General features: G+C 40.2%; 1 protein-coding gene across 2 annotated transcripts in view; it reads left to right on the top strand.

The window, feature by feature from the left end:
• LOC138821168 (mitotic checkpoint serine/threonine-protein kinase BUB1-like) overlaps nt 1-12132 on the top strand; it is a 47525-nt gene extending 35393 nt beyond the window's left edge. For both annotated transcript variants that reach the window (XM_070013251.1, XM_070013250.1), the window contains 9 exons: nt 334-421; nt 4246-4484; nt 6107-6250; nt 7189-7304; nt 7627-7788; nt 7969-8126; nt 8221-8392; nt 9517-9623; nt 11820-12132. In XM_070013251.1, the coding sequence (XP_069869352.1) occupies nt 334-421; nt 4246-4484; nt 6107-6250; nt 7189-7304; nt 7627-7788; nt 7969-8126; nt 8221-8392; nt 9517-9623; nt 11820-12015 (1382 nt within the window). In that variant the 3' untranslated portion in view covers nt 12016-12132. The remainder of the gene's footprint in view (nt 1-333; nt 422-4245; nt 4485-6106; nt 6251-7188; nt 7305-7626; nt 7789-7968; nt 8127-8220; nt 8393-9516; nt 9624-11819) is intronic.
• The last annotated feature ends 3827 nt before the right edge of the window (nt 12133-15959 follow it).

Genomic DNA, 15959 nt, shown 5'->3' with positions numbered 1-15959 from the left:
GAAGAGCTGAGGGACAGTGCCCAGGCCCAGAGTTCAGGCCCCACAACCGGACCCAAAAAAAAAAAAAAGAAAAATTTTCAAAGGTCTCAAACTGTTGTGCTTGAATTTTTAGTATGTTTGGTAAAGACCAATAGCACAGTAATTTTCTGCAAGTTCATAGGAAAAATAGATATAAATTGTTTTTTATATAGCAATTTTTATCATAGAATACAATTTTGAAACTATTGTCCAAGTCAGCATAAAAAAGGAATCCCAGACTTTGTAAATATCAAATGTGTGTATACACATATGTGCACATAATGTGTCTATCTCTATTTTTTTTGTATGTTCCAGAAAATATGGTGACAACACAGGGTACATGTGCAACTTTAAACTCTCATGAAGAAAAGAGGGTACAGCCTCCTAAAGACAGAAAATTCGGGTATAGTATGTTCTCCATTTCATTGTAGCTTTGCATTTTAAGATGTAATTGAACACCTAATCTAAACCCTCAAGGGCTCATGGAATTTTTCTTGACTGGTACCTTTTAAGTGAGAATTGTGTCTATGAATGTGACCATAGTGATGAGCCTGAGCACTGGGTATAGCAGGACAGTGATCAAAGCAGCTGGGATAACAGAATTCTTGTGAGAACATTTAACGAAACTGACTTCCATTCAATTTCAAGATTAAAACTGCAAATCCTCTTAGCAGACAAAGACCATTGCAGAGCTGTGCCAACACATAATCGCCCCTTTATACCCATTGTCATTAAAAAAAATTAGTAACTTTCTTTTAAGAGAAGAAGATAGAGTGCTTAAGCCTCCTTCAGTGTTGGTGCAAGGTGCAATACTTTGCAGGAGTAAACTTCTTCCATATTTGATAGACCATTCCATGTAATCAATAGTAAAAGTAGCTGCTTTCTTTTTTTTCTTTTTTTTTTTTTTGTCAGTCGTGGGGCTTGAACTCTGGGCCTGGGTGCTGTCCCTCAGCTCTTCAGCTCAAAGCGAGCGCCCTACCACTTGAGCTACAGCGCCACTTCCCGTTTTCTGGTGGTTTATTGGAGATAGGAGTCTCACGGTCTTTCCTGCCCGGGCTGGCTTTGAACCGCGATCCTCAGTTCTCAGCCTCCTGAGGAGCTAGGATTACAGGCGTGAGCCACCAGCGCCCAGCTAGTAGCTGCTTTCTTAAGTACTTATATTCTAGACAAGGTGCATATGCTTTTCATGTACTGTGCCCTGTAGTTCATCCTTACAATAACAGAGTTGTAGGAATTATTCTCCTCTGTTATAGATGAGCAAATCACTTCCAAGAGGAATAAATTATTGACCTAAAGTCATAGGCCTTATGGTTTATGGAACTGGAATTTGAACCCATTTTTTTTTCTTCAGAAACCTTGTTTTTTCCACCATGCTAAGCTATGTTACCAAAAAAAAAAAACAAAAAACCACTGATATGATTTTCAAGTGACGGGCAAGATCAGTTTTGCATTAATTTTATTATCACTAAGTTGGCCATTTTCTACGTGTTTTCTCTTCATTTTTCTGGTGAGAGGCTTGTGCCAACAAGAGATTGCAAAGCATGGTGTTGTTCTGTACTGCTACCTGGAGTTTTCCTAAGTCCAGGCAAGTTTTTGATTCACAAGAGTACTTTAAACCATAGTTAAAAGAAGCCAGGTGACAGTGTCTTATGCCTATAATCCTAGCTACTCAAGAGGCTAAGATATGAGGGTCACAGTTGGAAGCCAGCCCAGGCAAGAAAGTCTTTGAGACTCTTATCTCCGTTAAACCACCAGAAAACCAGAAGTGGAGCTGTGGCTCTAGTGGTAGAGCATTAGCCTTGAGCAAAGAAGCTCAGGATTGCCCAAGCTCTAAGTTCAAGCCCCAGGATGGCACCAGAGGTGGGTGGGGGGAAAAATTTAACTTAAAAGAAAGAGAACAAAAATCCAGTGAGATGCACACTGCCAAGGGTCTATTTTCTTTGATACTTCCCTTCCCTCTGTACCAGTTAAACTGTAAGGAAACAAGACTTATCATGCCTCTTGCCTTGTTTCCCACTGGTTATTTTTAGGACAAGGTCTTGTTTCCCACTCAGGCACGCAGACTGCTGAGCCTCAGTCTACATACTTTAGTCTTTTCATAGTTGCTGGGATTATAGGCATATGCCACTGCATCCACTTTCCTCCATGGAAATGGAGTCTTGTGGAGTTTTCTTGTCTGAACTGCCCTGGTCCTACCATCCTCCCAACCTCAGGCTCCCACATAGGATGAAGATGTGTACGACTACAGCCAGCTGTGGGTTGAGGTAGAATCTTGCAAGCTTTTCTGTCCAGGCTGGCCTTAAATTACAATTCTCCCATTCTCAGCCTCCTCAGTTACTAGGATTGTAGGCATGAGCTACCAATGCCTGGCTGTGAGGGTTATTTTTTACCATAAGCAATAGGTAGGTGACACAGTGATATTCTATCTTTTTAGATATTCAGAAGAAAAGAGCTTAAAATTCATTCTTATGGAGAAAGTTTATTATTTGTGCACCAACAATAATTTGGATACTCATATCATTAGAAAGCAATGTGTAAGGGTTTGGAAGCCCTTTTTCATTGTGTATAAATACCTTTAATATCTATTTAAATAGTGAATAAGTTATTAAAATCCTTGGAAGTAGTATAAGAAACCTGACAGACAGGTTAACATCACCAATGATAAATCATGGTGATACATGTTGATGCCACAGAAGGAGAACACTGTGCTGCTCTGATAGTCTTCCCAAACACCAGTCATCACAGTGTAGATATGAGAAAAATATCAGAAACCCAGTTCTGTTAAGGTCCTGGGAAGAAAAGCCTTGCCAGAATTGTCACTGGAGAGTAAGGAGAGAAAAAAACAGTCCAGCTAACTACAACATCATATCTAGGACTGGATCTTGGAATAGAAGATGGACAATAGTAGAAGACCTGACAACATCCAAATGACAGTTAGAATTGAGTAGCAAAGTACAAGTCTTTTTTTGTTAGTTTTCACAGAAGTACCTTCTAATAGGAGCTGATAACATTAAAGGAAATTGATAGGAATTTTCTATCATCCTTACAACATTTCTTTAAAACTATTCCAAAAGAAATTTAAAGAAATTTACAGTAATGGAAATGTGACAAGAAGTAAAACTAGCAGCATATTAAATTACATATATAGATTTACTCATGTGAAAATAAGCATTTATATATTTGTGGATGTGTATATGTTGATGCAAGGGCATATGTAAGTGGAGATACACAATCAAAAGTCTCTTCTTTGTGGTTCTCCATATGTCTGTTCTCTATACTGAACCACTGTTCTAGGGAAAAAGCAAGGTTAGTTTCTTTTAAGACATCTTATATAACATGTGGCTGATTTGTTAGCACTGAATTCACATCCAATGAGACTGTACTTCCTGCTGAGTGAAGGTTAACTAATACCTATATTTTCTCTACAAGGCACTTTACAGCCTTCCTGCACTTAGGTGTATCAGACTGCCCTTCAATATTACAACAAATTGAAGACATTTTAATAATGAAATGAACAACAAAAAAACACAAGAATACAAAACCATATGATCCTATACCCCAAAAAAGACAGTATGAAAGTAAAGCAGTGAGTCAGAGCCTAACCTGGTTTTCACTTGATACTGGGAATATGTATGTTGGTTTACTCAAATTTGTTATTGCTCTCTGAAAATCTGAAAATAAGAAATGCAAAATCACATGAGTATTCATCTTGTAGTTATGCATTAATGTTAGCATGTAGGTGAATTCACCACTGTGAAATTGATGAATGAGGAATAACTTTGCATACATGTACTACCATGCACACACATGTACATATGCATATGTGTTTATAGAAATGAATTAAGATATTGAATTATGGTTGATATTTTATTTTTCTCTCAATATCATGTAAGAAATCTTCTTAAAATGAAGTTAGACCTGATTACAGTAGCATTCTTAGATGGAACTTGAGGGAAAAAATCATTCCTCTCAATTTTCTACCACTAATACCCTGTGTATCACCTCACTTGTTTAAGACATTATATGTCTTTAATTTTTATTTCTATTCATATACTAATTTTATGTATTAGTCTAAAAATGATTTAATCAACAGCCTGTGAGGCACTTTTGAAATGGCATTCCTAGAATGGTAACTAACAGATAATTGTTTTGTGAAACTTTCATGTGATCAAATCAAATAGGCTTCTAATCACCTTTCTTTGTCTCTTACACTTGTCACATATCTAGTGTAATTCAAGACAAAAGTCCAGTACAAACATTCCTGCCTGACATGACTTCAGCATCTGTACGTCAGCCTCGCCAAACTGCTATGGGTGATGTGCTCACACATAAGGCAGTGGGGGTCCTTGAGGCTAGAAAACATAGAGGCAGTGACCTTGACATCATGGAGCACCCATCAGATGCCAGCCCTGCACTTCAAGCACAATGGACACAGATTAGTTCACTTGGGAATGTCAATGCTGCAAGTATGCACAGATGTTCAATTATAGTCTTGCTATAAGAACAGTAGCATGGACCAGGTGCCGGTGGCTCATCCCTATAATCCTAGTTACTCAGGATGCTTAGATCTGAGGATCGCAGTTCAAAGCCAGCCCAGGCAGGAAAGTCTGTGAGACTCTTATCTCCAGTAAGTCACTAGAAAACCGGAAGTCGGTGGCTCAAACAGTAGAGCACTCACTTTTATCTGAAGAGCTCGGGTACAGTGTCCAAGCCCAGAGTTCAAGCCCCACAACCGACCAAAAACAAACAAAAAAAGAACAGTGTGGGAAAAGCTCTTCTGTGAAAAACATCAGAACGAGGACTTGCACATCACTGAGTAGAATACATGCTCAGAACAGAACTCATGCCTGCATCTTAGTTTGAAGGGCAGGTCAATCTGTTTTAATCTTAAATGATAGCAAGACAACTATTGTTAAAAGAGGGAATTAGCTGGGCACTGGTGGCTCACACCTGTAATCCTAGGTACTGAGGAGACTGAAATCTGAGGATCACAGTTCAAAGCCAGCCCGGGAAAGTCCATGAGACTCTTATCTCCATTAAACCACCAGAAAAATGGAAGTGGCACTGTGACTCACGTGGTAGAGCACTTGCCCTGAGCTGAAGAGCTGAGAGACAGCCCCAGGCCCAGAGTTCGAGCCCCACGACCCACCAAAAAGAAAAGAGGGAACTAGAACCAAAGGGCCTATAATACTATTTCCCCTCATTTTACAGACAAGTCACCATTGCATTTGTGGTTGAGAGCACAGACTGCAAATAGACTACCTAGATTCTAAATTGGGTTCTAATGCTAGCACTCCCACCTAAGTAGTCATGTGACCTTAACTAAGATTGTTTCAGTTCTCTATGTTCGTCTATCGTTTGTGTGAAGCAGAAGTAATGCTAGTATCTACCTCGTGGGATCATTGGAAAAACTAAGTGAACATTGGTTCCTTAATAAATGTGAAATGATCTGAACACTGTTCTATACATACTTAATTCTAAGGAAATGATAACCCCCTAGTGGGTAAGACTTTCAGAAATTTCATAACACTCTTGGAGAGAAGGCTTTGTCTTCCCTTTAAAAAGTGTTTTTGTTTTTGTTTTTTGTGGACCCAAAGCCCATCTCCTCTGCGCAAGTTGTGCATAGTTAGTAGAAATAGTTTGCAAAGGCTAGAGTGTAGAGGAGTTGCTCTAGCCTAGTATGTGAGAGGCCTTGGGATTGATTCCTAATATTCATACTCATGCATGTGGTTATAAGTGGAGAAACAGTTAAAGAATATGTGTGTCTGAGCCATTAGAAGTAACTAATGTCCAAGTGTGTCTTTAGACACCGTTGTCATCATTAAAGTTGTGATCCAGTAACTCCATAAATTGAGAAAGATGTAGCCAATTGATTCCCTTTGTCAACAAATGAATATTGGCCAAACTTATGAATTTAAAATGGCAATAAATACACTGAAATATCAGTTCTGACATTTGAAAAAAGTTTATTATTGAATTAATATTCTATTAAGATCAAAGCTTTTGAAAACTTATTAATGTCTCAACTTGCTTTCTCTAAAATTTCATTAGAATAATTTGTTCCTTTTTTTGTTCCTGTTTCTCTTAGAGTTTACAGTTGAAAACCCATGGGATAATGACTTGATTCTTAAACTTTTATCTGGACTTTCTAAACCAGTGAGTTCATATCCAAATACTTTTGAGCACCAGTATAAACTTCCAACCATCAAGCCTAAAACTGAGTTCCAATTAGGTAAGAATTAATAGAGAACATAATTTTGAATTCTTTGATAACATGAATATAGAAGATGCTAAAAGTAATATATCCTGTAACACATGGAGAAACTAATGAAATCTGAAGAAAGTGTGGCATTTAGTTAATAGGAACATACAATGGATCTTTATTTGTGACAAGCCTGCCATAATTATGTAGAGTTAACAGGCTAGACTGCAGTGGTTCATGCCTGTAATCCTAGCTACTCAGGAAGCTGAGATATGAAGGTTGTGGTTCCAAGCCAGCCCAAGCAAGAAAGCCAGGGAGACTCTTATCTCCAGTTAACTACCAAAAAAGTCAGAAGTGGAGCTGTGGCTCAAGTGATAGAGCACTAGTCATGAGCAAAAAAAAAAAAGCTCTGAGACAGTGCATAAGCCCTAAGTTCAAGCCACAGGATAGGCGCGTGCACACACACACACACACACGCACACGCACACACACACGCACGCACGCACACACACACACACCCTCAAAACAAAAAGTTAATTGTAGGGCAACTGGCTGTATAGTATGTAGAACTTTGTCCTTTTTATTCTGTTGTAAAAACACATACATTGTCCCAAACTTTGTTTATTAGCTCTTTACAAAAGATTTTTACATGTTCTTACCAACATCTCGAAAGTCACACAAAGCAGGAAGCACGAGTACCCTTTCTAAAATGGGAAAACCTTGGTGAGAGGGAGACACATGCCCAAGGCCATGCAGCTCAATGTCCTGAGCCAACATCACACCTCTGTGCCAGGGACTTGTTAAGAAGCCTCTTTGATGCCAGGTCTTTCTTTCACTTTTTTCTAGACCTTTCCCTATTTATTTTTATTCATCAGAGCAGTTGAAAACCAAGAAAAATTGTACAAATTCTTTATTGTGTAGTCACTAATGATTCGGGCCTTTTCTCATTTTAACACTTTTTTTCCAAGGTCCTTCGTTGGTGTATGTCAATTGCCTTATTGGAGAAGGAGCTTTTGCCCAGGTCTATGAAGCTACCCTTGGAGATGTGAATGAGGTGAAAAATAAGCAGAAATGTATTTTAAAGGTAAATGATCTCAGGGAGTTCTTGTTTAAGCAATATAGAAGTGAATTTTATAACAAAAGTTCTTTGCCTCCTTTTTTTCCTTAAAACTGTGTTTTCATTGAGATCTGTAGTGAATGATTACATAAGAACTATCCTGTGAAGACTCAGAACTGCCTTGCCACTAAAATTATCCTGTAGTAGTAAGCCCCATATTGTAAAGCAGTTCATAGATTATCATCTCTCTTTATACCATGTCCTTTATTGGAATGGAGCTTGCTTTCTGGGTATCCTATCCAGAATGTGAAATGGGATATGAATGTCATGGATCTGATTTGTATTACAGGTCCAGAAGCCTGCCAACCCCTGGGAATTCTACATTGGGACCCAGCTAATGGAGAGACTCAAGCCAACCATGGAGTACATGTTTATCAAGTTCTATTCTGCCCACTTATTCCAAAATGGCAGCATATTAGTAGGAGAGCTCTACAGCTATGGAACATTATTAGTAAGTGTTTTGTTTCCATGATATGGTCATGAATTTGAAGTGCATTTCTGCTTTATGACTTGCACCTGTCTTTTGTGGTTGGAACTTTTGCTGGACAGAAGGGTGAGGCAAAGCCTTTTTGACTAGAAATTTCATGTATCCTCCACAACCAACTCAGGGTGTCACTTGCATTGTTTCTAGAATGCCATTAACCTCTATAAAAATACCCCTGAAAAAGTGATGCCGCAGGCTATCGTCATCTCTTTCGCTATCAAAATGCTCCACATGATTGAACAAGTTCACAGCTGTGAGATCATTCATGGAGACGTTAAACCAGACAATTTCATCCTGGGAAACAGGCAAGTGCTCTGTAACAGGCCTCCTTCACCCTTCTCTAGCAGCCGCTTGCTGTTTGTGCTCATGCATCTTGACCCTTGTTTTTGTTGAATCTAGATTTTTGAAACAGGATGATGATGATGATTTAGCTGCTGGCTTGGCACTGATTGACCTGGGTCAGAGTATCGATATGAGACTTTTTCCAAAAGGAACTACATTTACAGCCAAGTGTGAAACTTCTGGTTTTCAGTGTACAGAAATGCTCAGTAGCAAACCATGGAACTACCAGGTATGGGAGTAAAACAAGAGCTTTGAAAACTTTTTCCTCTCTCTCTTATCAGATTTTCAAAATGAATTTGGGATTCTACTTAGTTTGAACTAGTGGGTGAAAGAAAAGTCAAACTTATGGCTGAGGGGGAAGATAGAATTACTCCTGAGCAATATACCTTTCTCAAGTCTATCATCAGCAAAGGGAAGCAAATGCATTGTCAAAGTTTGACCCTAGGAAAAAGCAGATTTGTGACCTTTCAAAAGGAAGTCATGCTACCAGGATCCAGCTTCAGTTGTAGATGAAAGCAGCTTGGTTTCCTTTTTGGGCCAGAATTAGCTGGACACCCCAGCCTATTGACTGTGGGCAGAATTGAGCCAGTGTTGCACACACCTGGCTATTTTCATAGGTAAGTAAGTGAACCTGACTGTTACAAGATACAGCTACCAGATATCCTCCCAGAATACCTTATCCAAAAGATTGCATCGATATTATCCTAAAGAAATACGTCACAATTTCCATCAAAGTTAGTTATCAAGTAAAGAGAATACTAACTAGGACAAAAGTAAAGTTTGAAACTAGGTTAACAAAATCTCTACCCAGTTTCCAGGTGGGTATAAACTCACTTTTCAGGAGCTATAGTTAAAATGGGCCAGGGTGCGAGTCTGATTTCTATTCTACTGCCAATAAGACCCCCAACTGCACAAATGCTAATCTAGCATTTCCTCAGGCATGGAGGGGGACAGACAGTGTGTTGTCTTACAAACTTGGGCCACAATGGAGGGTTCTTTTCAGTTATAAACATCATATAACCACCAGAATCACAGTGGAGGGAGTTGGAGCTCCCAAACAAAGCGATTCTACTGTTGTAGTTGCTGCATGCAACAGAATAAAAGACTTGGGAAGAACACTAACTAGGTCAAGAAGCACAGAGCTTTCTAAGGGGCCACCTCGGGAGGCAAGGGTGTTGCTCTCCCATGGAAGCTTCAGGCAGGGCCTAGACAAGCAGTGAGGCATCTCAGTAGCTTTCAGAGAAATCTTTAAAGCCCGATGGTTATATAACAGTGTCCAAGTTAAAAGTTACATATTTATAGGCTCGTGTGCAAATTACTATTGAGTGACATGCACCTGTGTTTTCTCTACAGATTGATTACTTTGGCGTTGCCGCAACAGTATACTGCATGCTCTTTGGCACTTACATGAGAGTGAAAAATGTAGGAGGTGTCTGGAAGCCTGAAGGTCTTTTTAGAAGGTGGGGATTGGCAATAGGGTGACAGTGAAAACAATAGATATAGCAGAATGGTGGTGAGTTTTGTCTGGCAGAAAAAGGAGTTCTGTCGCTGTATGGAAAACCTGTCTTAGGCATTGTGGTGACAGCTCAGTACTGACACAGGCAATGCTCAGATCGCATGGCGCCACCACTGCTGTTTCTCCACATGTAAAAATAGCGCAGCCAAGGGCTGCTCAGTAGAGTAGCTCAGTTTCAAAAGGCCCTGAGTTCCATCCGCAGCACCAGATGAAAAGGGCCAGGAGCAACCAGTGCTACATGGCATCACTGAAAATTGCCAGCTACATGGTTGGATACTGTGAACTCCAGTGTTTCTCTCTACCCATGGGTGGGAAGACTCACCTAATGTCACTGAGCCTCAGGATTTTCCCACGTGTTTTCTTGCCTCTGTAATGGGAATAATGCAGATTCTTCTCAGATGTTTCTTATAAGAACGAAGCAAAGGAAATTATGAAGGTGCTTTGAAAGTTATATAGTAGGAGGACACAGCTTTCTATTATAGGACAAAATTTAAGTCCCATCCTTATCTGAGTTTAGTTCACTAACAGTTTGTTCTGATCTACAAAATTTCAAGAATGGTCTGGATCTCATCCTGTCAATGTGAATGGCTCTTCCAGAGTTGCACCTTGTGAATGTACTACCGGTGCTGTGTAAGGTTAGGTACATGTATGTTCCTTATATGACTTATACTTCCTTCTCTTAATGCTTTTTTTGTTTGTTTTGTTTTTTTTGTTGGTTTGGGGCTTGAACTCTGGGCCTGGGTGCTGTCCCTCAACTCTTCAGTTCAAGGCTAACACTCTACCACTTGAGCCACAGTGCCACTTCCGGCTTTTTCTATTTATGTGGTGCTGTGTAATCGAACCCCAGGACCTCCCTCATGCGTGTGAGGCAAGCACTCTGCCACTGAGCTGCCTTGAGAGCCCCACCTTCTCTTAACGTTTTTGAGAAATAAAAATTCATACAGAAAAGTACTCTCATACACACAGCTTACTGGAAGTTTACATGTTGATATTCTTTAAAAACCAAAACTTAACACTTGGATTCTCCTCACTCTGCCCACCGTCTTCCAAAACTGAAGAACAAAAAAGTAGTTGGTAATAATTTTATGAAATGTCATGTGGTATTCATAGATTAGGTTCAATCTCTTCAGGAAGACTAAAACAGCTATGTTTTATTCTGTATAATGAATCATCAGATTGAGCATTCTTCCTGCATTCTTTCTTGTGCTCATAATGGGAGGACAAGATGGTTGTTCAGAAGGCTTCCAGCTCTGGCAAGTGAAGGGAAAGACTGAAGCTCCCCTCTAAAGGTCCGGTGACCAAGCTCTGGAGTCCAATTTCAGTGTGGTGTTTTCTTCATAGGGGCTTCTCACCAAGACATGAAGTTTGCAGTGTCTGGAACTCTAAAGACTGAGCACACTCAGGGCAGTGCAGCCTATCAGCTGTCTGCTTGGTCCTGGCTTGAGCACAAATAAGCTCTTGCAATAGGGCTGCATTATGAGTATCTGACTATTCCGTACTATTTACAACCAGCCAAAAGCAGATAGCTTTTCAACCATGTTTCTCAAACCGAATGTGTTTAGAAATTTGGTTGGATCTTTTGTTTTTCTTGTTTATGATGGGTTCAGTGCTTCCATTTTTTTTTCTTTTTTGAAGGGGAGATTACTGGAAAAACTCAGGGAATTGTGCTTGCTAGGCAGGCACTCTACCTCTTGTCATACTTCCAGCCCCCTTTGTGCATTGGTTATTTCTGAGATAGGTCTCACTTCATATGCTTGGATCCTTCTCCTTAGGCTTCCCCATGTCATCACTGGAAATGACAGACTCAGGCCACTGCACCTTGCAAAGGCTGGGCTTCCCTCATAGTTTGGGGTAACAGGTATGCATTACTGTGCCTAGCCATTGGCTAACATGGAGTCTCATAAACTTCTTTTTTGTCTGGGCTGTTCACAAGCCATGATTCCTCAATCTCTGCTCCCAAGTTGCTAGGATTATGGGCTTGAGCCACTGTACCTGACAGTACTTGCATTCTCAGTCAGTAAATGGTATTTATGTGGGAATTGTCCTCTTATACCATCCAGGCTCTCAGGAGTCAATGTGTGAGCATATTGTGTGTTTTGAAGTCTGTGTTTTATCCACTGTTGATGCTTTGTCTCTTCAGGCTTCCTCATCTGGAGATGTGGGAGGAGTTTTTCCACACCATGTTGAATATACCAGACTGCGACCATCTCCCATCTTTGGATTTGTTAAGGCAGAAGCTGAAGAGCCTGTTTCAACAGCACTATTCAAGCAAGATCCGAACCCTGCGTAACAGGCTAATTGTGCTGCTCATGGACTATAAGCGTTTGAGAAAATGAAATGTAGATGGGGACACTCTCCAGAAGACACTGTGTAAAGACTGATCTCTTACTTCAAACCTTGATTCTTTTTCACATTGATTATTTATGTGTTTCTTACAAATAAAGTCCATAAAACAGACCCATGTGACTTAGTTGTAACAAATACTCCAACCAAATAAACACAGTGGGAGGTTGGAGGCAGCTGACTAATGGATCTGTTCCAGTAGGCAAGCATTCGTGACAATGCATGTGAACTTTCCCAAGAAGACCCATTGGAAACCCTGACCTTTTTAAGCCAAAACTGGGCCAACATTACTTTGGTCCCTTCTGTGTAGAAGGAAACCTTCCAAAATACATCCAGAGTCTTAAAGTTTTTGTGGAAAAGAAAGAACAAAAAAGCTGTCTGTCTTTTACAGTACCATTCGGTGGAAAATCTCTATTCTTAGAAATAATTTTTTTTGGGGGGGCCAATATTAGGGTTTTGAACTCAGGACCTTGATCTTGCTAAATAGGTACACTACTGCTTTTATTGACTTTAGAGCTAGAAGGGCCCTCAGGTTGCACAGGTCTTCCTGAAAACATCTGCAGCCCACAGTCCAGGAGTGTAAGGTGAATTACTTCCTTTTGCAGTATCCTCAGCTACCATGGCATTGGCCATGGGGCTAGAACTCAGGCCCTAAGTGCTGTCCCTTATTTCTTTCACTAGGCTAATGCTCTATCACTTTGAGCCACAGCGTCACTTCCAGTTTTCTGGTGGTTAATTGGAATAAGAATCTCAGACTTTTCTGCCCAAGCTGGCTTTGAACCACAATTCTCAGATCTCTACTTCCTGAGTAGCTAGGATTACAGGCATGAACCACCAGCATCCAGCTCCTTTTAGTCTTAATTTGCATTTCTTCTATGAATTAAGCCTAACATATCTTTTTGCTATGTCTGTGTTATTTGCTGAGAACTCTTTATTGTTCTATTTCCTTTTAATTTGTAAGAGTCCTTAGTATAGGAGACAGATATTTCCATTTATTGTATGTCTCTTGAATAGTTTGTTGACATGAAAAATCTAAAATTCTGCTTCATACTCTTGATTTATAAAGCTTTAAGTGGCTTTTGATATGTGTCTTAAAAACGTTATCTGTAAGTGTAGAGACAAAGTTCCACTAGTTGTTTGATTTTTTTTTTTAACTGCACTAATTTCAGTATTTATGAGTAAGTTACTTGTGGAGTTTTTTGTGTCAGGCCTGGAGCTTGAACTCTGAACCTGGGCACTGTCCCTGAGTTTATTTGTTCAGGGCAAGCTTGCTCTGCCACTTGAGCCACAGTTCTACTTCTAGTGTCTCAGTAGGTAATTAGATATGAGTCTCATAAACTTTCCTGCCCAGGCTGGCTTCAAACCATGATCCTCAGATCTCAGCCTCTTGAGTAGCTAGGGTTACAGACATGAGGCCAACTGGTGGTTATTTTATATTAGATATCCCATCCTTCCTTTTTGTAGTTGATAGTTTGAATACATGAAGCCTTTTGATTTCTGTACAAAGCTTTTCATTTGATTCTTGAGGTTTCTGAATTAACTGTCATAATGAAAGTAATGCTTATACTTATTATTTTCACTCTAATTTTTTTGGTAGTTTTTTTTCTCTTCCAGTAACCTGCACTTTAAGAGAGCTGTGTAGTATGGTACTGTCATGTTAGGTGCTGCTTTCATGGGAGCTCTTGTGGCCTTTATTCATTAAGCTTCATGATACTGGTTTCAGATACATTTTTAATTATGTTAAGTATTGATATTATTGTTTCTATTCCAAACAAATGAGAACTACAACACTTCTAGACTTTCCTTACCCATATATCTACTCAGTGGGTCCAGCTATATATCATTTCACTACATGAACAAGTACCATAATTTATTATCCAGTCCTTTATTAGACACAGTTCATTGATTTCATAGCTTTCTTGCCACAAACACGAGTACAAGTGCCCTATGGATAAACTACTTACTAGAATAGGATCACAAAATATGCTTTTATTTTGGAAATAAAAAGTAACTTAAGTGGTCAATTACACACTCAACTAGTCAGTTGACCTAGATGGGAAGTAGATGGTGGCTGCCAGAAGCTGGACAGGGAATGAGTTTCTGCTTTGTGGGATGGAAGCGTGCTGGAGCTGAGCTGTGGTGAAGGCTGCATGACAGCGTGAGTGTATGTTATCATTTAGATGAGGGTATCCCCAAGGCCTGAGTGTTGAGCTCAAGCTGGTCTGAAACTAAATGGATCAGAATTGTGCATATCATATATGTTAATATGTTATAGTTGCATTTTTTTTGTTGGTTATGGGTCTTGAACTCTGGGCCTGGGCGCTGTCCCTCAGCTCTTCAGCTCAAGGCCAGTACTATACCACTTGAGCCATAGCGTCACTTCTAGCTTTCTTCTGTTTATGTGGTACTGAGGAATCGAACCCAGGGCCTCATGCAACCATGGCAAGCACTCTACCACTGAGCCACCTTCCCAGCCCTTATACTTGCATTTTTAACTGGATGCCATGATATATTGCTTATAGACTTTTCAGGCTTTTACATTCAGAAGTAATTGGTTTGTTAGTACACACACACACACACACACACACACACACACACACACACACACACACACACACACACACACACACACACACACACACACACACACACACACACACACACACACACACACACTCCAGCCCTTATACTTGCATTTTTAACTGGATGCCATGATATATTGCTTATAGACTTTTCAGGCTTTTACATTCAGAAGTAATTGGTTTGTTAGTACACACACACACACACACACACACACACACACACACACACACACACACACACACACACACACACACACACACACACACACACACACACACACACACACACACACACACACACTCCATCCCAATCATGTTTCATGAATAATAATCTATCCACTCATGGATATATACGTAATTTCACTTGATCAAATAAGGTAATTATGAAGTAAACATGTTTACATAAGTTTTGAGGGTTTGGTTCTTGGTTTTTGTCTTTTTTCATATGTGAATATTTTGGGAAGAATTTCAGAGTTCAATTTAGTGCCAATGACTATTCAAATTGCTGTTTTTCAACTGATGCTTCTTCCCCCTATGGCCACCAGGGGGCGAACCAACCCAACCATTGTCTGCAGGCTTGGCTCAAAGGGAAATTGGAAGGGTTCTGCATTTTCATAGATGGACTCCAGCTGGAGCCTTCCTTTCCCAGTCTACTAGCAGAGACTAAGCAGCTGTGAGCCTGGCTGAGGCTTGTCATTTGGAAGTTTCCCTCTCTGACTCTGCTGTCTGGTGAGAAATGACAATGATGATTACAGAATCTTCATATGGTAGACCACTACCGGCATGGGATCACTCATCCCAAGGTTAAAAAAGAAACCACTTGTGTATTCTGCAAGCCAGTGGATGGGTTCTGTGTTAGAGATGGGTGTGTATGATCTAATACACAGGTTCTTAAATCCATGCACAGAAAAGTGCAATGTGTGAGGTTTCTCAGGTGTTTGTGTACTATGTCAACACTAGCTGTCATGGTCAGGGCTGTCCCAGGGGAAAATGCATTTTAGATCTGCTGCCTTAGAGCAGATAATACTCCAAGGGAAAAACACTGGAAGCAGGAGTCCTTGACTTGTGGGCAGCCTTAGTGTCACAGAACTCGATTGTGTAGCAGCAGCCAAGGACGAATGGGAACCACTGAAAGCCTGAACCTCGATCTGTATCAGTCAAGGTCTGCACACTCAGGATGGGCTGTGATGCTGAGTTGCACCGATGAATATATTCATCAGGAATCTTTAATCTCATTAGTGAAGTGAACTGGATGCTGCTGCTTCTCCCTTTCAACACTGACTTGAGTTGCATCCACTTCAAGGGTCTCTTAGATGCAAAAGCCTTTTCCCTCATGCTGTGTGTGTATGTGTAAT

This window comes from Dipodomys merriami, unplaced genomic scaffold, assembly GCF_024711535.1.
Source record: "Dipodomys merriami isolate MVZ:Mamm:240054 unplaced genomic scaffold, mDipMer1.0.p SCAF_90, whole genome shotgun sequence".
Classification (NCBI taxonomy): Eukaryota; Metazoa; Chordata; class Mammalia; order Rodentia; family Heteromyidae; genus Dipodomys; species Dipodomys merriami.
The sequence above is the reverse complement of the archived record's forward strand: the minus strand, read 5'-3'. Positions and strand labels throughout refer to the sequence as shown.